This window comes from Xiphias gladius, chromosome 4 (assembly GCF_016859285.1).
Source record: "Xiphias gladius isolate SHS-SW01 ecotype Sanya breed wild chromosome 4, ASM1685928v1, whole genome shotgun sequence".
Taxonomy (NCBI): domain Eukaryota; kingdom Metazoa; phylum Chordata; class Actinopteri; order Istiophoriformes; family Xiphiidae; genus Xiphias; species Xiphias gladius.
In genome coordinates this window covers 1,352,674-1,378,947 of record NC_053403.1, presented here as the reverse complement: position 1 = coordinate 1,378,947, position 26,274 = coordinate 1,352,674, and the positions used below count along the sequence as shown (strand labels likewise).

Sequence of the window (26,274 nt, the reverse complement as noted above, 5' to 3'; positions counted from 1 at the left end):
TGTGTGAATTATTAAATTTTTAAAGTAACTTGCCCAGCAGCCGGAAATGGCTGTTGTGTCTGAGAAGCAAAGTAGCAGGATGTTGTTTTGGTATCTCACAGGGGAGGTTGGGATGGAGGGATGGAGGGATGGATGGATGGATGGAGGGAGGGATGGATGGATGGATGGATGGATGGAGGGATGGATGGAGGGATGGAGGGATGGATGGATGGAGGGAGGGATGGATGGATGGAGGGAGGGATGGATGGACGGACGGATGGATGGAGGGATGGAGGGATGGATGGACGGACAGACGGATGGATGGAGGGATGGATGGAGGGATGGAGGGATGGATGGAGGGACGGATGGATGGAGGGATGGATGGATGGAGGGATGGATGGAGGATGGAGGGATGGATGGATGGAGGGATGGATGGATGGATGGATGGAGGGAGGGATGGATGGATGGAGGGATGGATGGACGGACAGACGGATGGAGGGATGGATGGATGGACGGATGGACGGACGGATGGATGGACGGATGGATGGAGGGATGGATGGGTGTAGAGAGGGTCAGTAGTGACCGTAGTTTGCATCCTGTCTACTGCCAACAGTCAGTTAGCTTATTGTTGTCAATACTACGTGTATATTTCTTTTAGTATAGACCACTGAAACTAAGGCGTTATACATTTGTCCAACTGTGAGGAGTAAAAGTGGAAGTCGTGCCATGATGACATATCATCAACATACTCTAAAGGAAGTTGGGACAAAGAAGACCGCTTTTGTGTTCTCATTTCCTACCAACCGTCGATGTTGGTTTCTTTTAACCATGACTGTGATCCTTCTCTAACCTGAGCCAATAAGTTTTTCTGCTCAGATCTACTCAAACCTCAACCAAAGATGTGGCAGATCAGAAAGCAGTCATTTGTATCGTTATTGTAATGGTCATGATCAGACAGTTTTGGCAGACTTTGACAAATAAGCTGTTGTCCTGCTGGTAAGCGAATCAGATCACAAAATGCTTATATGGGTCATGTTGGAAGGCTTTGAAAAGCAGCGCAATTAGTCTTGTGATTTTGAGGACTTACTGCATGTGTGTGTGCGTCTCAGTACATGGCTTGGTGCATGTACACGTGTGTGCCAACAGTGATGACTCAGCCACTCCTCCCCTCTCCTCAAACCACCATCGTTTCATCTCTGTCCGTGCACACCACACTTTTCCATCCACACTGGAGCTTTGGCTTCAAACTGATATTCAAAGAGGCTGTAATAAATACTGTAACAGACATTATTTTATCCTGTTATGTAAGATGATACCAGCACCAGTATCCTACTAAAACAACATTGATGGAGATCCCATGTATAATTCTCACCAATGGTTTTTGGTTTCAATTAACTGTTTCAACATGACATAGACAGCCCGCGGGACTTTTTTTGCTGAAGCAGTGGAAAGATAGACGGTGAGATGTGTCCGTTCAAAAGTCAACCGAAACGTTTCAAAAAGGCAGATGCAAGCTAAGTGCAAGTAAATAAATGGGGATTCTTGATTTCACAAAAGTCCTTCACGGCAAAATATAGTAGCATTTCAAAAATCAGTCAGGATAAACTTTGTTGCAAGTCCGACTTCTTTCTGTTATAGCTGCAGTGCATATGTAGTTTTGGAAGTATCCTGTCAAAGGGAATATTGCTGTGAGAAACAATCTCAGTCTTAACAACTGCTACAGAGTCTTATTGAATACAGGTGCTGACATTAATTTCCTAGACGCCAAAGTGACGACTTCAGATGTCTTGTTTTGTCCAACCTACAGTCCAAAACCCACAGATATTCAGTTTACCATCATGTAGGACAAGGACAAATGTAGGACAAAGCAGCAAATTTTCACATTTGAGAAGCTGGTACTCTTGAAAAAAACAAAAAACAAAATAGTTGGCAATTAATTTCCTCTCGACTGAATAATCAATAATTGATCATTACCGATCTGAAATTTGTAAGGAGAATGTAAACTGTGATTCTACTTTATTCTTATCGTAGCTTGTTTTTACGTTGTTTGGATTGTTCTGTTTAACAGTTTTTAATAGTTTTATTATGGAATATACTTTTATGTTGTTTTTATCAATGGTTTTATTTTATGGGTATTTATTTCCTTTGATTTGATAATCAGTGTTAGTTGATTAGGATGGGGGCGCTTTAGTTTCCATGTTTTTTTACGGACGAATTGGTGGAACGTTGAGCTCATACAAGAATCGTAAATGGTCGGCATGGTCTGTTCGTGTTTTCTCCGGTGAGTTTCTGATGCCGGAAATTAGTTCACCCAGATTTTCCCAGACAGTTGAGGGAACTAAAACATGCTTCTTTAATCTCCTGGGTCCAGTCAAGCAAATTATATTTGCATGGCTCAAAAATCACATATTTGTCTCCGAGGACTTTCCGATCTGTCCAACCAGCTCCAGACCGTTACTGGGGCAGCAGGTCTCTTTTCCTTCCATGTAAGTACAAAATTTGGCCTCATCTGTGGTGTTTATTCAGGTCAGGAAACCACTTCAGACAGTGTGTTTGGCAACCTGTTGATCTTGTGTGTGTCTGTGTGTGTGTGTGTGTGTGTGCGCTTACATGGGAGTATTTGACATCAAAAACGATAGGATAAGATTGTTTTTTACAGGAATTCACTGAAAGCTGCTTTGGAATGGGTGTGGTTTAAATCATGTCGACACTCAATTTATTTTAACCTTTTGAAGTGCTACTAAATATTTTTTTCATTATCAGCACTTCCCCTTTCCGCAGAACTTGATAAAATTTTTGAAGGAGGTTCAAGGGAGATACCAGGGGGAAGTGAGAGGGTAAATAGAGATGCAATAGCCAGGTACTCCCACTTTTTACAGTATGAAATCTGAACCATCAGCCAGATGTGATTGTTGATGCGTAGGCCCGAATACTTGATCAGTTTTTGTTTTTAGAATATGTCAGTTTCTACGACCATTAAGCAAGAGAAGTAAAGAAGTAGTTTCAAAATTGATTCATCTTTTCAATTTGATGATTGGAGTGTTGTTAACCATTAATGAATCCATCAGTGACTCTCTAAAAGATTATTTGAATCACCATATCTAGGGAGGCAGGCCTACAATAAAGCAGATTCAAAGGTGCTGTATGTAGGTTTTTACTATCGCTACATAGCCACGTTAGCACTAACAGCCGTTTACTCACCAAGAGCTTTCGCCATCGTTGTGTTAACAAGACAAGAGGTTAGAGTATGTCCTCTGGGAAGGACTACCTCTTCATCCTTTCATGTTGGATGGATTGGATGCCGCAGTGACTCACTATTGCAAAGTGCTATTACCGAATGGAACGGGCGGGGCTAGCTGATTAGCAGGCTAACTTCAGTGGAAGAAAAGAAGAGTTAACATTGGCGTTGCTTTCCACCGCTGGAGACAGCTCTTGGCGAGTAAAGGGAGGAAGTTTGATGCTGAACTCTCAGCGTTTCTTCTAGACTGGTGAGTAAACAGCTGGTTATGCTAACGTTGGCTGTGTAGCGATAGCAAAAGCACCTTTAAGTGATTGGACAAGTTTAATTAAAGGATTTGTTTCACCGGATGACTCATAATTCTTAAATTTACCTCCCAAGTTCATTCGATTCATGCCACTTATCATCTGGAATATGATAAAGAGGACATCCTCCAAGAGGGTTCCTTTGTTGCTCTTCCTGAGGAGCAATATAAGAATTAATTTTACAAGTTGTTTCACATATACAAAAAATCACAGATTAGATTTGGAAAAGCTGTATAGGAGAGAAAAAATAAGATTTAAAAGCTTTGTAGTGGAGCAGTTAAGAAAACCCTTTGTCACAACTGATGAGAAATGGGTACAAAAAGTAATAGGAAAAACAGGATGAAATATCAGTTTAACAGAAAATTTAAGGAAATTTAAGATCAAGACAAATGGAGTAGTGTTTTCAGATTCTTGTAGTTCCACAGTACAAATACAGGACTGTCTCTTCTTCGTGAACTCTGCAAGTGACACATTAAACTTTCTTTTGGGATAAACAGGGTACCACCACAGGAAAGTTAGTTTCCCTCCCTGACAGTAAGTGTGAGCAGCTTGTGGCAGGTTGTGGAGGATGAATGGATCCAGGCGACAGGTTCTTCGGGCCTGTTTGCGGTGTAAACACCCGTTCACAGGCTCTCTGTTTCCAGCAGGTATATTAAGCAGGATTGGGTAATATTGCTGTTCCGCCGAAGGGCCACCACAAACAGCATGCGGTTTTACGAGAGGCAGCGGCCTGCGCTAACAGGGTCCAGGCCTCAGCAGTGTGTTATGTCACCCCTGGACATCACATAAAGAAACACACAAATATAGAAAAGACACAGTCATATACACACACATATGTACAGGTAGGCATATATACACAGGCATAAATACTTAGACGTGCGGGTTGAGGCACAGAGGTGAATGTTTATGGGAAACTTTGGTGGAATGAGAAACTTCCTCCAACATGCTGAGGCCACTGCTCAGTAGCTCACACACTGCACTACAAGGAACCCATTCATATTCCTTACCTTAACTGTTAACTGTTTGTGTGTGCGTGTGTGTGTGTGTGTTTCAGTGCATGTCATGATGGGAAATCACCCCTAACCGAGTGCCGGTAAATCTGGACTGTGGCTACTATGTTTGTCTACTTTAAACCCAGAAATCTCAGCCTTGAACCTAATAACTCCAACATTTCAACTAATTTATCGAATCACTTCACATTTAGGCGTGCAGCTATAACGTGTTGTTAAAGGATACTAGAACTAGGTTATTAATCAATAGGATTGGTATTTGATTTAATCATGAGATTGAATATGATGTCAGAATTGGTTATGGTGATATCGAGGTATATACTGTATCTTAGATGATGTCTTTTCCAGTAGGGATGCATCAATCCAACCTTTTCTCTCCTGGTACCAATTGCGATACCTCAGCTCAGAGAATCTGCTGAAACAGAGCGCCGGTCTGATAACAGTGCTGTCTTCAGCCAAAAATTAAAATCTATGTACCATGCTGCATGGAATCATTTTAATTTAAGCCAGCATGAGGTCAGGGATTGCTGTGAGACTAAAAACACTGAAAAAGGAACTGTATACACTTAATAAGGTCAGTATCTGCGCTGCATCCCTGTCTTCATGCTCCTTAAGGTAAAGCTTAAAGTGAAATTTTCAATAAAATGAACAGCAAACCATCTTATTTGATCATGAAATCCACTTCAAAATAAAAAGAACTTAAAGAACTAATAGTGACATTGAGATATTCGAGTTCGTCAGCATCAACTAATGCAGAGGTTGCTAACATTATAGACATTTCTTTACTATTGGATACTTTTTTAGGCAGATTTTAAAGTGGAGTTTTGAAAGAACATTTTAGTCCACACTCTCCGCTATACAGGAGAACATGTTGATGATGATGTTCGTTTGAACACACCATGTCTAATGAGGCAGTTATGCTTGCATGTCATGCTGCAGCCTGATGTCCCGGGGTGTAGTCAACGGCACTCGTGTCATCTGTCACATCTAGCCTGGACCGGTACTTTGATCTCACGCAAATGAGAGTACTAAACCTAAAACAGAACTCCTTGTAGCGTTGGAAACTTGAACGCTCAGTCAGCGGCTTGACGGTGCTGGCAGAGCACCAGAGATCACAGTACAGTGAAGCAGGTCAATGGCCCAGTCAGACTGCTAACGTGCTAGCTTACTGAGCATGACAGGAAATTGTGCTGCTTTCACTAGATCGCTAATTGCCAGGCTCTCGATTTATTTCCTTATTTAAAAAAATTCCACATTATTGTGACATTTCACATGACCCCAGGTTTGGGAACGGATGTTTGACTGCTGATACCATCTGGTTATTTTATCCATAAATGGTTTCTGAATCAAATTTCTAGAAAATAAATGATATTTCCTATTGTGAATAAAAGGTTGTATATACCTTAATAGAATATTTAGGGAAAAAAGAGGACCTTTGACCAGGCGTTTTTAATTGCTATCGTCACGGTCCTGAGAGTTTGTGTAATTTTTATGCTTCACCAGCTGCTTGAATGAAATCAGTGTCTTCATTTGCAGGTTGTTATCTGTTCCATTTGTGAATAAACATGTGCTATGAATATTCAAAGCCACCAGCCACCGTCGCTGGCGAGCCAGAATGGTGTGTGTGTGTGTGTGTGTGTGTGTGCGCTTGTGTGTGTTGATTTTCTGTGCCCAGAATAGGATCACTCAACGTTCTTGATTCCTGCCAGCACACACACATTTAGTATGCGTGGTTCAGGTCAGGTCCATTACGATCAGCTTTAGAAACAGGACATCTCTGTGGTCTACCAGAGGAGGACAGAATGTCTCTGACTTGAGAGAAATTGGACATAAAATTGATTTTTTTGTTTTATTGTCCATTATATATGCAGAGCTGAGCTTTGTGCTTCATAGCAAGTGACTTTTACTTTGTACTGGATTTTACAGGGTAAATGTTCATTCAGGATTTGGGTTCTTCAGTACAGTCTATTTTAGAGACGGGGAGACCTCTCCGGCAAACTTCTACTACAAAGCCTGAGAAAAATGAAGGAATGCGTTGGATGTTTGGGAAAAAGGAAAAACTTTACTAAAAGTCACTTCATCCACAGTTTTAACCCCGTCTCATGGTCTTCATGGGAAAAAGACACAAGAACTTGGTCAGAAAGGTCAAATCACCTTTCTGACTGTGTAACTTTAGGAATATAAAACTTAGTTTTAACTTCCACAGTTCTGAAACATATTGTTGCATTATCCCTCATGAGACACTGAACTAATAATTTTTCATATTTGTTTTCCCTTCCCTCTACTCCCCCTCTCACTATTTCCTTTCTTATATTCCTCTTAATTTCTAAATCCTCCTCCCTACTTCTTTACTTCAATCTGTCCTCCTCCTGCTCCTCTTTTCTTCTTCCAGGAACATGATCAAGTCTTTCTACACATCCAGTCTGTTGCTGGACGTCTTGTCTGTGTTTGGGGAGTTGTCAGAGGAGGTAAGAAAAAGATCCTTTTTGGGAATCGCAGCTTTGATCCCTGTAAACCGTCTGCAAACTCTCTTTTAAAATAATCAACAAATCCTCCAAAGAGCCCAAAACTAATAAAACACTATACTGTTAAAAAGAATTGTCTGTGTTGTCAAAGACTGATTAAAACGATCATGCATCTGTGCCTTTGAACTGAAACTAAAATCATGAAGAACAGCCAAACATAATACAGATCCGTTCATTGCACTGCAGTAAAGTCTCTCACTGAGCATTCAGGTAATTGTCATCAAGTTGTAAAACTGGGAAATATCAAATGATCATGACGTATTGATCCAGGTTTTGCATCCAGATGGTCGTGCTCACGGCAAATATATCACTTGAACTAGATTCAAAAAAGGCCACACACAGGTATCAACTAAACAAATGAGCTAACCTCTAACCCCCACTAAACCACTGTTGAGTTAGCATTACGAGCTCGTGCTGTGCAGCCAAACATTGTTTAAACCTACAGGACTTTATTTTTGATTTGGATGGAGATCATGTCAGGCTGAATTTTAGGGATATGTGTTTAAAATGACGCACAAACATCCAGAATATTTCCATAGTATGGAAAGATGCAGCCGTAACAAACCTTGGAGTCTTGGGCTTAAATATTTCACTGACTGCAAACATCATAGAGCTGCAGGAAAGAGTCAGTGCAGAAGAAGCTGATGCAGAAGACTAAGATACTCTCAGACAGTTTGGGATAAGGTGATTTTAACAAAGTTAAAGCTACTTAATGGGAAATGAAAGGGGAAAGCTGTAGTTTAAGGTGCACGCCATGTATCGAAGTTAAACGTCACATATTACATGTTGGTCAGAGGCCACATTTATACTTGTATTTGTCACGTTGCTGCAGTTCCAACATAGCTTATACAGGCTCTTAACAGTTAAAGGAGTATTACACTGATTTATTATATAACGTTGTCGGACTCAATGATGGACATTTTCGTAAGGCCAGTCAAGGTAAGTGTATTTGTATTGCACCTTTCAAGAACAAGGCAATACAAAGTGCTGTGCATAAGGCATAAAGGCATGGAGACAAGAATAAATATAAAAAGACATACATGAATAAGATTCAGAAGCAGTTGACAAATTAAACAGTAGAATAAAATTGACAGTGCAGCCACAGTGCAGTGCAAGATATGAATAAATAGTCCAAAATTTGATTTAATAAAACTGAGAATTGGAGCAGATCTCCCATTTTCTGGGAGTTTGCTACAGATACAGTACATGAAGCATAAGAACTGATGTTTCTGAACAGTCTGGACAGGTCATAACGGAGCAGCAGTATCATAATCGAACTAGAGATACTGTCTTTTCTGATTCCACTCGTTTCTTCTTCCCTGTCAAAACCTGGTGTCTACACCCATAATGCAACTCAACCACCAGTTGTTAGGTCAGAGATTGGGATGTGTTATGTTAGTTGCAGCTAATGTATCTTGGAGCCTTTAGCCTGCAGGGTAAATTGGGAGGGGGTGCAACAGAGGTCTGGTCAGCTCACTTCTTTCTAACTCCACACCCACGGATTTTTTTCTACTTTTCAAACTTGTAGTCTTCAGACCCGGACCCATGCAGACTCAAGTGACATGACTCGAGGACATTTATCAGATTTCAGGCAGCTCCCTCTGGAGACACTGAAGAATTCATATTACTGTTTTCACATCTGCAGTCGTACTCCCCGACACCTGGAAACACACTTTGATGTGTAACATAGGTGGAGTTCTCCTTTAAAGAGTGAACATTTGTGTGATGTACTGTATGACTGCCATATCAAATATTGTTCCATGTACAAGCATCAAGAAATACACACACAACTATCCATCTCCAAATGAGTGTGTGGCACACAGCAGGTCTTTCTCTACATTGGGTCCAAGTCAGCCAGAAGCCATTAAAACTTCAACAGGACACTTGCGTCCGTACAGTGAGGCCTGATGGACACACACGCACGCACACACCAAGTCTGCCATCAGACAATGAGTCCTCAGAGTGGCCGGTGGGGAGGTGCGTCTGCAGACTGACAGTCAGGAGTGATTGAGTTTCAGGCAGTAAAAAGAGGTTTTCAGCAGCTTCGTGCCTGAACTGAAGGGAGTCGGTGAGCAGTTGAGTTGGCACAGTGTTATGTAGCACTGTCGTCCATCAGGAACCCTTATTCTCAGTGACAGCTTTCCCTCTGGACTTTACTTTGGTGTAGTGAGTTGAGAGGAGTAAAAACAAAGTTCCAACCCCCGTGTTGGCCAGAATTCCCCGTACTGAGGTGTCTCTGAGCAAGAAACTGAATCCCCGCTTACCCCACCTTGTGTAGCTAACCCCTGACCTTCCTGTGGAGAGGAGGAAGATTAAGGGGGATTTCCTTAGAGGGATGAATATCCTATCAATCCTGATATTATCAGTATTATCCTCATAGTCAGATATGCTGTAGCAAGTTCTGACAGCAATCAAATGTATTTATATTTTATTTTTGTAAATGTAAAAGTTTACAGTCAGAGGCAACTCTGAAGTGTTGTACAACAATCATCAAACATTTGACTCAAACAAACCAAAATGCAAGCAACAACAAAAAGCAGGACAAACACAAATCTTATGTAAGGGCAAGCCTGTGAATGAGTTTGAAAAATGAATTTTAAGTGTGAATGTGCCGGATGACTCTTATGCTCTATTCACTCAAACAGACCCAAACACTGGAAGTGCAACAGGATGCCTTTCATCTGGATGTGTGAACACATCGTGGTTCCTCAGTCTGGACATTTGAATTTCTCAGACTCCACTGTCAGTGATTCTCAGGCTGCTGTCTGGCATGTAGAGAATCATAGTTCAGAAATATAACTAGGAGCCAAACCAAGGCGATTAGCAAAATCTTAAGATCCACTCTCAAGTCTACCGGTAATCGGTGTAAAGATGGGGGTAATGTGATCTCTCGTCCAAGTTCTCATGAGAAGCCTTGCTGCATCATTTTGAATTATACCTAGTAGAAATATGCCGGGTCCTTTGGTAGTTCAAGTTCCTCTCTGAATGCTTAAAAAACCCTTAACCCTGCCTGGGTTAAAGCCTTACAGAGGACCACTGTAACATGTTATCAGCACTGTGCTTCAGCAGAAAGCCATATCTGCATCGTTCTATCACCCAGGCTGTCACAACGCTGAAGTGCTGCAGACAAAGACGGTGTTGACCATTTGTCTCACTGCCTACAGCTGTGATAATCACTCTCCACTCTGGGTCATTGAGCGAGACAGGGACAGTGTCTAGCTATACCTTTTACATTCACAGGTTTTTCGTCCGTTTATGCTACAGGGAATTTTCTGGATGTGTCCGACTTGACTCGTGGCTCTTTACAGTAGGCTGAAGGCAACCTGAGGAAAGGCCAGATGGTAAACAGCATGTAGCTGAAAAGATAATCTAGTAGCCACTTTGGCAACCAGCTGATCATCATCTGCAATGTTAAAGCTTAAAGCTTAAAGCTAGTGCTGTCTAGATTGCTACAAATATACTCAAATATTGGGGGTCTAATACTTTAAACCAATCCAATCCAATTACAACATTTTTGTTTCGTTTTATGGTATAAACTTGTGTAACAACAGAGCTGATTTTTTTTTTTTTTTTTTGTTCGATACAAGCTCATAAGCTAAAAAGAGTACAGTCTAGACCTGCTCTACGTGAAGGGCCCTGAGATAACTTCTGTAATGATTTCGCACCATATACATAAAATTGAATTGAATGGAATTGCAGATCGGTATATGAGCCAGGCGATAAGTAACAAGATATTGCAATAAAGAAAAGCCAAAGATATATTTGAGTTAGTTTAGAAACGGTGTCTCCAATACATCTTTTTTTCCACCAGAGAGTCATGTCAATATCCAATAACCCAATTCCAGAGATCACAAATTTGCCTCAAGGGGCTCTACAATTTGCAGACCATACCCTCTGACACCCTCTGTCCTTTGATCCTCGAATTGGATAAGGAAATACTGCCCCACAAAAACCCTTTAACAGGAGAAAACATGGAAGTAACCTCAGAAAGAGCAAGTAGGGATCCCTCTTCCGGGATGGACAGACATGCAATTGTGTTTACAGAAAAGGGTACTGATAAGTTTACTTTTACATTGTTAAATATACTGTGCAGTACATATTGTCATTACCTTTCTTTATAAAAACAAATTATTCCAAGGATCCTCATCCAGAATGTCTTTCGGAAATCTTGGTGGCCTGGTAGTTGGAGTAGTCATACTGTCAGTGTACTGTCAGGATTCCTGTAATCCTAACCCCCTTCCATTCTGTTCTATTTAATTGGTTTAAGTGGTCATTTTCTTCCCAAATGTGAATGGCAACATAATGTAAATTCTGGATTTGAAAAATACCTTCCTATCCTATCAGAGGTCATGTTTTGTTTAGATTTTTCATTGAATAGCGTCACGCTGAGTCACCTTTACCATGAAATCTGAACAGTGGTATTAAATTGCCTGACTTTCAAGGGTGTGGTATAATATCACAGCAGTTTTATGTCAGTGATTAGAAATGACTACCTTTAGCCACTCTTTTTCTGTTTATTTTTTTATAAGACTGTGGCTAAACCAACACAGCCCTACCTTAGATGGGACCTGAACACTTCAGTATGCCATTGTTTCTGAGCTGCTGCTGTAAACATGGCACTTATCTGGTGGAAGCAGGAATTTCTCTATTCATTCTTATCAGCTTCATGCCAGTGGAAATCTGCTGCCCTCGCCTCTCATTGCCTCTTAAGCTCTTTCCAACATCCTGCCTCCTCAACCCATTCTCACATATCCTTACTGCAATTAACCTACTCCGATCTCAGTTTACTCCTCTCTTCTACCTTATTTATCCCTACCCTTGCCCAAGTTACCACTTCCTTCTGGCCTCTTCACTCATTCCGTCTTATTCTACTCTTCACACCCAAACACATTCCCTTTTCAACCGTTGTCTCTTAACAATTGCCAAACCTTTATTGTCCCAGCATCCTTTGCCCTAACAACTGGTACTTCAGCTAATGCCCCAACAACTAAACTTTAATCTCTGCCCAAAATGATTTTGCCATTCTTAATGTCCTCAAGAAGTGGCACTGACCTTTTCAACAGCTACCCTAAATAATTACTCCACTTTAATGTCATCAACCACTAATACTAACCTTTTTCAACCACTGACACTAACAATCATCCTACTTCTTGTATCATCAACAATGTATTCATTCCCTTTTCTTCTACCCCAAATACTAAATTATACCTACTTTTTCAAACATTCCCTTTAAAACTCAGTCCATTAATGCTTCCAACAACCTAATACATCCCATTTTCAATGTGTTCCTCAAGGATTTCTTCACTGTTAATGTCTCTAACAATTATAGCCTCCCTTTTTAACCCCTGAACCCATCAATTGCCCCATGTATGATACCCAAAAGACCATCAACTAATGTCTTTTTACTAATTCTCATCTCTTACACGCTTCAAAGTAATACCAAATCCATATCACCCAGACACCGAAAGACTACTAAAACTACCAGTACAGCACCAAGACCACCAACCCTCTGTACTTATCCCTTATGTTTACCCTTAACCATGCCCACCTTAACTTCTACTTCCTGCCCATATACCCCCACTTAGCAATCACAACCAGTTACCAAATTACCTTTTACGACCCTACATGTATTCCCACCAACTACCACCTACATTTTTATTTCCCCTACCCCCTGCAAACTGCCATACAACATGACTAATAATTTTATGTCTCTGTACCCTATTATTCGACCTCCCCCAGAACATCCAGCACAGGAAGTACGCCCGCTGGAAGGCCACCTACATCCACAACTGCCTGAAGAACGGGGAGACGCCTCAGGCTGGACCCATTGCCATGGACGAGGACGGGGAAGCAGGTGGGACAAACTGATATGGCACTGAAAGACACACATACTTGTATACACACATCGCTGTGTTCCCTGTCATAAAACAATCCTCCACTTTCTCTTCTGAGCTTGCTCTTTAAACAACACTTCCTTTGTTGACATTGTTTTGTCTATGTCTGTGTGTTTGTGTAAGTGTGTGTGTGTGTGTGTGTGCGCGTGTGTGCGTGGGTGTATGCGTGAAGTTTGGTTCTGTATTGTGTGCCTTATCTGTTCTTCAGTTCTGGAACTGTTGCAGGAAAACCCTGCGGTAGAAACCGGAGACTTTGGGAGATTAGAGGCGTGCAGAGTGTAGATTAGTCCTGTATGGTAATGTGTTATTGCATTCGAAGTAAGTTTGTGTTTGTGTGTCGGAGGGAATTAGTAATGAGTAGAGTCTGATTAAGAAATCAGTCTTTGTATGTGTATCTGAACATGCTAAGACCGTGCTGGGCCTCCATGTGTGTTTATGAGCATGAGATTGTCCTGATATTTACATTATTATTCTCCGTTCCCCTCATATCTAGCACGGATCAACTCTGAGTCTCTGACCTTTGTCACACTGAAAAGCTCTGGCTTCTGATGCCAGGCTTACACCATAAAACATAACCTTTGGGCGAAAGAAAGCATGGAAAAACACTGCTAGATCCCAAGGAGATTGACTGAATTAGTCAGACAACAAAATGGCCATTTCAGCCTTTAAAGTTCATTGCGTTGTGAGAAGCGTGTGGTGGGAAAACGCATGACAGGTAACTAACCTTTTTGTTTTTGCTGCCACGCAGGTGGTTCTTCCTTAAATTCAGCACTTTAGCAGCCAACACTAGATTAGGACCTCCAAATGATGGCTCTCTGCTCGAGTGGCTGTTTGAGCGGTCCAATTTACAGGCGTACTCCGAGCTTACCATCATTTTTGTTTTGGCAGGTGTCAATACAGTAAGTCCACGCTGAAATGGTCTCAGCTGTGACTTTCATTTCTTTGTCTCTGAAATAAATAACGCCTCCTTTTCCATCTTTTTCCATTTATTCTGCTATTGCTAATAAACACATATGTAAATGCACTATTAAAGAACACAGTTTGTACAGACAAAACCAGAGGATTATTTCATTTTTACATCTGCTCTTTTCTCATATTCTTCCTCGTTGTGGATGGATTGAGCATTCCCATTTATTTTTTAAATAAATATTGTAGTTTTTAAATACATCCCCGTGGTAGCTTTTGCAAGCTATATCTTCCTTTACAGAGCAGGGCTGGGTATCAAACACTAATTTTGCGTACTGACAGAAATGTGTTCGCAGTATCAAGTATCGAAAGCTTTCAAGTATCGAACGCTGGGAGTCATTGCTTATTCTTCGATCAAGTGTTTCTTGATCTAAATCAGAAATTCTGGACGTCAGTCACATAATCTGACTTTATTTAGTCAGACTCTTTCAGTCAGTTTATCAGGTAAAATTCATCACATCAATTGTAAGTTACTCCTCTAAGAGTAACTTAGAGCCATTGCAGGGATGGTGGATGACCAGGTTCATATGGGAAGAATAACCAAGTAACAGGGCTGTGGTGCTAGCAAGGCTAACCAGATTCAGGTTAGTGAGATTTACAGTATTCAAGCACCAATACCACATGTGAAGTACAAGATTTTTGACAGGGAAGTAGATCCAAAAGATGAAGAATTCTGCCTTGCACTCAAGTCCATTGTCAATATAGCAATATAAAGAGCCTTGTGTATTTGTCGTTAGAAATCTCTGGCAGTAGGGGCAAGGTTTCAATTGCATTATTCATGTGCATGCATTGTAGGCTTCTTGACCTGTCATTAAAACTCAAATGGTGTTCAAGAACTTTGGGAAAACTTTTTACCTGAACTTTCTTTTTGTTGAGAAAAGTCCTTGTCCAAGCTGCTTGTTTTAAGACATTTACCTCTGATGCAATGAGATGTTTAGCGAGGGGTTTGCGGAAAAACGTATTTTTATTCTTCAAATTAAAGTAATGAAACAAGTATAATTTTACTATCTATACCAAAACATTGGGGTCATATTGACATTGGTACAAAACATTTTAAACAGAACCTTGCCCCAGTACAAAGAAGCTGCATAACCTGCCATACGCAGGTTATGCAAATTTTGATAATATATTGTATGCTTTTTATTGAAGGTAGAAAAGATTAGGAATACTCCCTTGATTACAATTGCGATGTCTCCTCCAGGAGGAGACGTCTCCTCCTGGAGGAGGAGGAGATGTTATCCCTTATTGATTACGTGAGTCCCAACCCCAAGGACGAGGCAGAGGTTAATAGAATTAGATCACTTTTAACCTCTGAGACAAATGAAGTGTGGATTATGCCAAAGATACTTCAGCTCAGTGTAATGACTTTGAAAGACACTGCAGCAGTCTGTGTAGTGACTTATCTAATTTTTCTGATAATTCCAAAGGCTCCAACGACTCCAGCTCCTGGTAGAATTTATACTGGGCTGCATGGGACTCATCTGGACTCATTTTCAGATTGCATTGGAGAGCTAGAAATTGCATCAAAGGCCCCTGGGGAAGACGCAAGACCAGACTGGAATTTGTTTTGACATGAACACCTATTTGGCTTACACACGTTTTTTCTTCCCTGTAGGGAAACTAAATGTATTTTTCATGTCAATGAACTGATGTTGACGAATTCCTCGCTAAAATAAAGGCCATCTGCTCGTCCACACCCACTCACTCCATGTACATGTGGGTGTGTTTGACCCAAACATTGCCTGCACACTCATGACATCACTTTGAGAAACCCCCGGCTGCACATGCATGTTCAGTAAACACACATACACACACGCCGTAGCTACATGTAACTACAGTTTTTTTCCCCTCTTTGGTATTTCATATTTTTATTCCCTCTGAGACCTCTCGCACACTTTCACACCCTGTATTCGCTGACACACACTCCTCTCTGCCTCTCCTCTCTGACATCATGATGGCTTATTCCCACTGATGGATAGTACTGCCAGCACACAGCTGATATCATCGACGCAGCGTGTGTGTGTGTGTTTGTGTTTGTGTGTTTGTGTGTTTGTGTGTGTGTGTCCTGCTCCCTGGGGTTTCTTTCTCTTTTTTTGTTTGCATTTTATCAGCATCGCAACAGTCGCATCTTAGAGAGTTTGTGTGTGTGTGTGTGTGTCTGTGTCTGTGTGTGTCTTTCTGTCTTTTCTTACAAGACGCATCCGCGGTCCAGCTGTTTGTTTTTTTGTTTGTGCGTGTGACGGAGAGAGACTAGCACATCCGTCTCTCCATCAGAAAGCATTCCTTTCTGACTTGATCATTTAAGATTGATTTCAGATGGAGGTCATCTGGACCTGTCATTAAAACTCAAATGGTGTGCAAGAACTTTGGTAAAACTTTTTACCTGACCTTAATCAGGAAACTTTGGTCATTTTAGACTTTCTTTTTGTCGAGAAAAGTCCTTGTCCAAGATGCTTGTGCATTAAAGCTACATTAATCAATACTTTTTCATTAACCATGGAAAAACGTATTATATAATATGAAAGGTGTCGTGTGTAATTTTCTCAATTAATCAGTTAGTTGATGGAAAGAAAATTTTGAGCACTATTTGGAAAAATCGGGGAATTGTTTTAGCAATTTTGTATAATTGTAAACTGAATATCTTTGGGTTTTGGACTGTTTGTTGAACAAAAACATTTGATTCTTGTTTCACTATACTAATGAACTATAGGTGCTTTCTCACTTTACCAAAATAGTCAATTGAAATGCTGCTCTTATGAAACCAGGCCAACGGTCAAATAATACATTTTTATTTTGTTCAAGTGACTCAAAGTTTGTTTCTCATTAACCAGACCAAATACAATGTGAGACAGAGCCAGACTGCTTGCACCAAATATTCCTTCTTTTTCCTCATTCACCAATGAACTCCCTGTCTCTGGTTTTGAGACATATATCGGCTCCTCCTGTACTTGCAAACAGACAAGGAGAGAATATTCATGGCCTCCCTCGTTTTCTCACATTTTATTTAACATGCAGACTTTATGGTTCCTGTGAACCGTACCACACTGCCCAGACACCCACATGCTGGTAGGATAAGGTTTAAAAAATAGATCCTTATTTAATAATGAGGTAATCCCGCCACTTTGTGCTTTTGCTGGGGGGTTTTTATATGCCGCAGGACTCTGACGGTCTTCTGGCTCTCCGCAGGTCAAAAATGCATCTTTACATTTTTTTGTCAGGACCACACCATTGTGTTGGACGGGCCTCCGTCGGCTGGTCGCTGCGGTTTAACAGCAGGCGCTGGGCACTGCAGCGATAAGAACCAGTTTAAGTAGGTTAATTAACCTCTGGATCGTGCACGACTGTGGTTGACTCACACAAACACACACAGGCACACACACACACACTCCCACACAGACGCACACACTGTCTCACACCAACACACAAATATACCAGCGGTAGTTACAGAAAGACCATTGTCTCCCAACAGCTCTGGTCTGACTTTCCATTGGCTGGGAGGGGGTGATGTTTAGCAAGAGGAAAGGAATGGATGGAGGGAGGGATGGAGGTTCAGGGGCCAGAGGGAGGAAACAACTTCCAATGCTTAGTTTTAAAAACATAAAGGATGTGTTCTGTGACCCAGTTGTCAAAGGAAAATGTATTGAAAGGGTTCTGAAATTCCTCCAATATTACCGTCAGACCCAGTGACACGCATGGAGAATATGAGAACAGAGAGACAGACGGCTATAGAGTTGGGTTTGAATGCAGACAAGACTTTTGGCTAGTTTAGTCACTGTAAAGCTTGCTGATGAATTCTGATCGACTGCCTAATAATTGATGTAACGATGGACTGCCTGACTGACTAAACAACTACATGATACAGTATGGAAAGTGCTTGGGAACATCTGACTAACCTGTTTGCGGGACCAAATGTGCAAGAGCACATGGCTTCCACAATGTAGAGAGCAAGATAAAGAGTATTACGTCAAGCATTACCCATCCTACAGAGGACCTTGGACTGACATCAGAATCAGAATGTGGGATATGTAAAAGACAGAATTAAATGGCCGATCTGGAATCGGCATCTTCCCTGATATATTCTGCCGTGCTTGAAGGTTTAGTGAACAGTCATGTTACATAATTCAGTGGATTTAGATACTCTCTCTATTAACAGGTCAGCCATTTTCTGAAACTGGGATACTCACTGTGAACTGAGCCATGAAAAACTGCAACCATCCGCGCTGGCAGGGCAAACATGTTGCATTTCCGTTAGATGCTTCACAATAAAAGTCTCCTTCTGGTTTGCGAGTGGAAAACTTTAGTTTTTATTTTTTATTTTATTTTTTTTTTATATAGCGAGAGTAGAGAAGACGCCATGAAATGAGGTAGGGAGAGATGCTGAATGAAATGCAACAGTGGTTCCCAACAAGACGCAAACTGGGAAGGCTGAGGTTCATGGTTGGCCCGTTGACTCCTAGGAAATAATGACCTGATGAAACTACAGAGATACCGAAAGAGACATTTACAGCTTTCTCTCTGGTCTCCAGCACAGACACAAAGGTTGGCTTCAGTCGGCGCTGTTACCAAACAGGATAGAGGAAATTCGTGTATTCACGGGATAGCGCGACGTGCTGAGATTAATGCAGGCAAAACCAGATGCATAGACAAGAACCCTGCTACGCTGGCAATGTTTTCCAGCTAACACCGTGTTAAGAGCAGAGATGATCCTCCGAATGGCAGCTGAGTAGCTCCTGACAGGAGTGGACCGACTGACTGAAAGAACAGAAATATGCAGAACCTCAGAAACCATTGTTAAAAGTGCCCCGTGGCGAGATATTTAGCCACTAATTGTCCCAGAGGAGCTGCTTAGTGTCCAGCAGCAGAAGAGTTGTACTGTGAATCATCCTCCCTGCTGCTGTAAACTCACCCCCACTTTGGGTATTACACCAACCAATTCGGACTTTTAGAATATAATTAAAACTTCTAAATTATTTACCTCCAGAGGGGTTGGTACATCAACGTACCATCAGTTGGCTGCTGTTAGTATCCCTCTCTGGTCTTAATTAAATTGTCTGTCTACATGACGGTTTAGAGTAATATGACTTGGAGAGATGCACAGATCTTTTTTTTTTGGTAGAAATCTACACTAGAACCCACTGTAATGAGGTGCTAGGGAGTCTCAGATGGCAGGTAGTCATTATTCTGTGTATGTGCGTGCGTGTGTGTTTGTGTGCACTAATTATGTTTAATATCATGTTGTTAAAAATGACCAGAGGAGGCAAATAAGGACTTGTGAGCTTTCTGGAAAACTTTAGAACTTCTGTCTTATCTTTTTTTGGGTTGTTGTCCCTCAGTTGTGACAAGGTGAGAGACTTTGGTTCGTTCATTGAATCATTCGTAAAAGCAAACAAATGTGGTATTGATCATCTCTTAATGTGCGCCCTTGTACATGTCTGTACCCGTGTCTTTGTATGCATGCATTTATTCTCCATTGGGTGTTTGTTTGTACATATGTGTAAAAATGTAATATTTGCACTTGTATCTATCCGAAATCAAACTTTACCCAACCACTTCCATATCTGTTATTGGTCGTAGCTCACGTTGACCAAAAGCAGATAGAGATTGGCTGTCAGTCTTCTCTTAAACCTTCCCTTTGGAACTTCATAATAGTATGGGAAAATTCAGGATCCACTGCCATTCACAGCAAGGTTATCATCACCAGTTAAATACCTTTTGCGTAAACTAATATAAACTAGTGTGGACTTTGCAAACTGAAACTTTGAGATGCAAAAATGCTATATTTTTTCTGTGCAAAAAAAGTAAAAAAAAAAAAAAACATGCTTAAATCTTTTATTTTTCACCTTTTGGCAATGGTCAGGGTTAAAATTAGAACTTAGTTTGGCCAAGGAATTATAAAATTGTTCACACTTTAAGATAGTTGAGAATGAATAATCCCTCATTGCACAGGAAAACTGCACACAATGACTCATGTGTCTATTAAATAATGGAAGCTATAGAATTCCTTAATATCCCAAACAATAATGACTAATCCTGATTCACAGCTGTAACCTAAAACTGCCGTATTTGACTACTGATGAAAGATTATGGTCAAAATGATTTCATCAGTCTCAGATCCTTAGTCTTGGTGTCTGCTCACCTTTCTCTTGCTCCACTGATTTCGATTACAGCCCATAACCTTAGTCTTACTCCAGACGGACTTTAGAAAAATGAACCCTTGCTTATCACATATTTTGCTCCCTGCCTTCATACGATACACATATAATTGCAATCTTTATTGTTTTCCCCGTCGATCTCACCCAAACAGATTCACGAAGACACTTTAAACTAATTACATTCATTCTAATGTAATATGATCAGTCGCTCTTTGACTTCACAGTACTTAAAGTCCAACGTCTGGTTTGCTAATGCACTATCTAAGATTTCACCAGTAAAAGAATGTAGTCATAGTGTGCGTGTCCAAATGTGAGGACATAGAAATGAAAGTGAAGCTGAAAAAGAGAAGGAATGCTCACTTAACTTTCTCTGGACAACTTAATGAAAGACAAAATATTCCAGTAAACGTTTGTTAGGTGTCAGATCTCCTCCTAATGCCTGTCTACCTTCCCGCATGTAATGCAGTAATGACAGAGGTTGGGGTTTAACATGGTGTCAAATACAGCCTGTGTCTGCAAATCCACTCTAACGTTTTTAATCTGTCAAAATAGCTTTGGCTGTCAAAAAATGTTTTTTTTGTGTTAGGTGTGGTTGCTGAGAGAGGCAAAGTCTCCAGCGCCAGACTCATGTTCGGAAGATGAAAACACCACAGGCTGTAACTTTTGTTCCTTCATACTTCACTTTTAAGCATCTTCCTGTAAGCTTCTTTATCCTTTATTTTGAAGCATCTTCATGTTTTGTAGGATTATTACTTTGTTTCGAAGCATTACTTTCTCTCTTAACTTAAACATAACGGTGATTCCTACCCAAAATTCAACTTTCAGCATGAGTGTATATAGAGATATGAAGGCAACTAAAGAAAACATGCAAATAGACAAAACACAAGCAAAAAAAAACAAAATATAGGAAACATTTAGAAAACAAAAACTGGAAATATATAAAACAAAAGCAAACTAAGAAACTCATTGACATCACAAATGTGGCATAAAGAAACGCTGCACATAGAGACAGAACTCGCAATAAATAGAAAATGTGCAACCCCTGTCTTTTTGCTGCATCTGTTTTCAAATTGTTGGACATGTTTTTTTTAATTTGCTTGTTCTTTGTTTATTTGCAGCAGCTTTTTCCTTAAACGTGATATAATGTCCAGGGCAAAGGTTATAGGCAGTTAAGATGTTTACGTTCTTATCCATCACAGTGTGTGAAATTAGCTAAGGTTTGTCCAAAAAGTCACCAAATTCATCGCTAGGTCCGTTTGTCAAGAAAACTTGCTAAAGGGGTGTGAAAAGTCTGTAAAACTAGCGACAAAGGTGCTACGCTGGCAACACTGCTTGTAAACACCCCCCTGATGATGTCATGGAGACTGTTTGCGCCAGTTCTTTTGAAAGAGCAATGGGAAAACTCCAACACTCGGCCGGCCGACCAACGGTGTGACGGCAGCACTCAGTCACACAGCATTCGGCTGACCAATGGTGTAACTTTATCACCCAGTAAGTCAGTCACAGACATTAGTGTTTATAGGGCTGGCCCAGCTGTTGCGGTCCAGCCAAGAACTATCCATGTCAATATTTTCGAAAGCATCCTTACTTTACTTTTTGTGCCTAAAACTTTTGCACAGCACTGTATATGTTCAGAAAGGTGTTTTTTTTTATTTGCCTGAGCATTCTTACAATGACATTAAAATTTCTATGTATAGCACTTTCAAAACTGATGTTACAAAGGTCTTTATATACAGCAAACAATAAAAACAAAGACAAAAATAAAAGCCATAAAAAAATCAAAAAATGGAAACCAGTATAACCAGTGTTAGTGTGCTTTAAACAAAAGAATAATAAAAACAAAGATACAGGAATAAAACCTTTGTTTTTAATAAATTCTTAAGTTGCAATACATTGCGTTCTCTAGATCACCAAATACTAAAAACAGTTTACGTGCTGAAATGGTGCAGAAATATAATATGTGACACCACTAGGCAGGAGGTAATTTACCCTCTTGAAATGTGTCTGCATGGTAATCTGGATCGCTCTGCCCTAAACAATTTAAAATTACACAATGTTTTCAGACCTCTTACTCTTTGGAAATGATTTGACTTCACATTCTTCACATATTTATCTCTTGCCTTATAACCAATCCAATTTGGGCCCATGGCATGAAGCCAAGCCTGAAAACATCAGAAGTGGAATATCTGATATCAGTGAGATAATTCAAATAGTTTTCTAATAGCTTAAGGACAGCAAATGTCTCACATTGCAGAAATACTTGCACCTGTGCCTGACAACATGGAAAGTCTTACTGGCTTTCAACACCTTTTTTATATTGAATGGTAGTAAAAGGTCTTTTATAAGGTCAAGAACAGACGTGAAGTTTGGGCCAATGTCAGCAACAAGTAACAAACATGTTCTTATGTCCAGAGTCCAGGAATGTTGCTAACAAATACAGAAGCCTAATAATAAAAGCAAATGAAATCATACGGGGCTGATCCGGTCATCTGCAGCCCTGCATGCAGCTCTAATGCCGAGATGTCCCATTCTTCATCTGAAACCAATTTCGGATTTAACATCTATGAATGTGATTTACACTTTTTCTGGCAGTTTAATTGTATTCATAGTCTTTTTATTCTGGGATATGAGAAGGGACGCAGAGATGTGGAACCAGGCCACAGCAACGTGACTTTCCATAAACAATGTTATAGAAAATGCTGCCAGCAGTTTTTATTGGAACTACGTTCTACTGAAGCAATACTCTTGAAAATTCCAGAGCATTTAATCAGGAGCTCGTTGTTTTGAACTGTCTTAAATTTGGCTTTTTCAAACCACATACTGTACATACCCAGTATAACATACTCATTACATAGTCAGCAAGTTACAGAAAAGAAAGTGAGAGTGGCAACAATAATGTTTCCCCTAGGATGGAGTTGTAGCAGCGGAGGTGAAACACCTGGGAATCCTATCCAAATAATATATAACGTTAACGTCTCTGTTAGGGGATCTATCAGTTGTCTTTGAGATCGACAGCTTTCACGCATGACAGTGGTCCTCGCGCATAGTAAGGCCCGCCTCCAGGAAGAAGAAAACAATCGGTGTATGTGGACACCTTCTGTCTTTGTATCAGTGTTTTTTATGCCACAGATGTGCTTCCTTGCGTATTCCTATCAAATGAATGCGTTTGCTCTAACGTTACTGTGTGGTACTCACGTGAAGTCCGGCGAATGATAACCCTGAATCTGTGATCAGCGTTGCTTGCTTCATTGCTGACATCTACCAGGTGCTTGTTTTTATAATCCTTGTGCTGTCACTATCAGGTAAGCGCAAAGTTTCTCGTTTATATGCTTCACTCACAGGAGTGTGAACTGACCTAGATATAAGCGTTCGTAGCACAAAATAATATAACGTTAGTTTCTACAGAGATGAGACTGAGCCCTCTTTTCCTCCCCTCCCCTCTTATCTCATTTCCTTATATTTCAGCAGTGGCCTAACGCCGCTGTTAGGTGCATATTGGAGAAACAGTGAACAATCTCAACACTCTCTTTGTCTTTCTTTTGTTTCTTTCACTGTCTCTCTGATAGATGGATTTGGAGCTGAGGGTTTCTCAGGCCCTGGCCCCTCCGATGGGGGATCCTTCAGGGGGGGTCCTCCTTCCCAGGCCTATGACCCCCAGGACAAGAGTTTAGGTCCGGGCCCCGCCCCAGAGATCGGATTTACTCCAAGTCCAGAATCGGGGCCACCGGGTCCCCTCGCCACCACCTACAACAACATCCACATCCCACCAGGGGCCCACGCACCAGCCAACACTCCAGCCGAGCTGCCTCCACCCACAGGTATGAAGCTGTATACCGTATAAGTTGTCACGATGATCCAGCTGCGCTGTCACACATTTCATTTTCTCAGAAAGGCTGATGAAAGAAATGCTGAATGAGAGACTGTACTGAGTTACTGAGTTACAGAATCCGGTGGAACACAGGCCGATAATGGTTGGTTGACAGCAGCAGATGCTCTCCACCTGCCGAGTGGAGACTTTGCAGTTCAAATGCTACAAATTGGCCTAATTGGACGGACTTCAGCAGTTCTTCGGTGAAGGGAGCCAAGCAGCTCCAGGTCCAGCTGTGATTCACTTACTGGATTATGATCTGAAAATCCCTGGTAAAAAAGGGTTGTCTCCGATAAGTACTAGACAAACTATTCTGGTGACATACTCCATGATACAAAGTAATTATAATAATGATACTGTCATTACTGGGATGTTGTTTCCAGTGTCCCATTATCGTCTGAGATGAAGTATGTGATCTGTCCTTTGTTACTTATCAGCCCTTCTTCTCTCACTAATATCCCCTGATAACACCGGGTACAGGACAGCCTTACAGTTCTCTGGAAACGTATTCAATAACACACCTCCCCGAAAGACTACCTCGCACGCTCTTCACGAGTGCTGTGAGTGTGTGTGTGTATTTACGTTTGGGCATTTACACGTGTGCAAATGTTTGCAGATGTCGTCTTGAGGATGTGAAAGTGAGTGAGGATTTTAGGATCTCATCTGTGGCCAGATTTTACCTGTTAGATGGAGACTGTGTAAAGCAAAAACTGCAAAAATTTTATTGGGAGGTTGATATCGAGTAAATCTAAGTGTATGTCTCTGCCTGTGTACACAAGAAGACATGATTTTACCCTTGTGGCAAATCAGTGTGTAAAGACAAAGTTTTATGCAACACAGCTTTTTTTGCCTTGTCCTGAATTAATGGGGGCAGAGTTGAGAGGAAATCTAGTTTTGGTTTCCCATGTCGACGGACAAAGTGTTGTATTTGGTGTTTGTGCTCTACATGCACGCACGCACGCACACACGCACATGCGCACACACACACACACACACACACACACACACACACACATTGTTGCATATTGTCTGGCTAGCATTTAATCGCATGTCCCTGCTGTGAGGAAGAAGGGATTTAAATAAAATGAGTGACAGAGGTTGATCTTGGTGCTTGTCCAGTCACTGAAAACGTTGCTGACAGATGAGGTGTGCGTTCACTCCCTGTGAGTGTTGCTGATAATGAAGGACTGTCACTGATCCCATTGGAGCTGCAGGCGTTGTGTTGGCTTCGGTGTGTAGGAAAGAGAGACGGGGTTTGTATGTGAGGGACTGTGGTTGATTCCAATGTCAACTTTGTGTAGCTCTTGCGTGCACTGTCATTCCCTTTTAAAATGCTATTCGTTTTAGCTTTTATTTTTAAAAGATCTCGAAATTAATGATTTTTACTTTGAATAATAAATAACTTGTGAAAATTTGATTAAATAGAAAAATCTGTGTGAAGTGCAAACAGTTCAAACGCTGCATTTTTGACATTTTGTGTTTGTTTTTTTTTTTTAATTTACTGTGATGGATTCTGAGCCCTGTGTCCATTTTTCTTTTCACTTTCCATGAGTGGAAACATATCCAGAAGATTTCTTGCTGCAGAGAAGCTCATTTATAATAAACTACCAAATCGGTTTAACCCCTTAACAAGCCCTGCATAAGTTGTTCGCACGTTTGAAAATTACAGCCCGAAATGAACAGTTACAGTCATGATCCTGGTCTAGTCTGAAAGAGAACTCAAAAACTCTACAGTAAGGTTTAGTGAACCGACTTTATAAAGGCTGTATTTTAAATTTTACTGTTTTTTTTTAAATGTACTCTTGTTACAAAATGAATCGTGAATAGATTTTCGAGTCTGAGTTCAGATTCAAGTGGATACCGTCTTAAATAAGGGAACTTCTAGTGTCCACTGTCAGCGTTTCAGAAGTGAAGCATCTTCCAGCAGACACATTTCCACCATTGTTTAGAGTTGTTTTAAAGACAAAGACGTGTGTGTGTGTTGTGTGTGTGTGTGTGTCTGTGTGTGTGTGTCTGTCTGTGTGTGTGTGTGTCCGTGTGAGAGTGAGTGTGTCTGTGTGTGTTAACACACCTCGAAGAAGTACATCTGCAGCTCATTTATGATTTTCTCATCTATCAGGTTCTATCTGTTTGGCATCACCTGGAAGTTGCTTGACATCCTCCCACATCCTCATTCTTAATATATGTTTCCAGTCTGGACTGTCTGTGCTGTACGTGTACTACCTTGATCCGTTCCGTACACCCAACATCCATTTCCTGTTTGACCGTCCTGGAGGAGGGTTGCTGAGGCTCCTTCCATTTTTTCTTTCCTCCGTTAGATGGTTTTCTAGGGAGTTG

General features: G+C 40.9%; 1 protein-coding gene across 3 annotated transcripts in view; it reads left to right on the top strand.

Moving 5' to 3' along the window:
* Positions 1-26,274, top strand: part of vta1 (vesicle (multivesicular body) trafficking 1) — a 72,032-nt gene that overhangs the window by 28,008 nt on the left and 17,750 nt on the right. For all 3 annotated transcript variants that reach the window (XM_040125116.1, XM_040125114.1, XM_040125115.1), the window contains exons 4-6: positions 6,925-7,000; positions 12,797-12,911; positions 23,636-23,887. In XM_040125116.1, the coding sequence (XP_039981050.1) occupies positions 6,925-7,000; positions 12,797-12,911; positions 23,636-23,887 (443 nt within the window). The remainder of the gene's footprint in view (positions 1-6,924; positions 7,001-12,796; positions 12,912-23,635; positions 23,888-26,274) is intronic.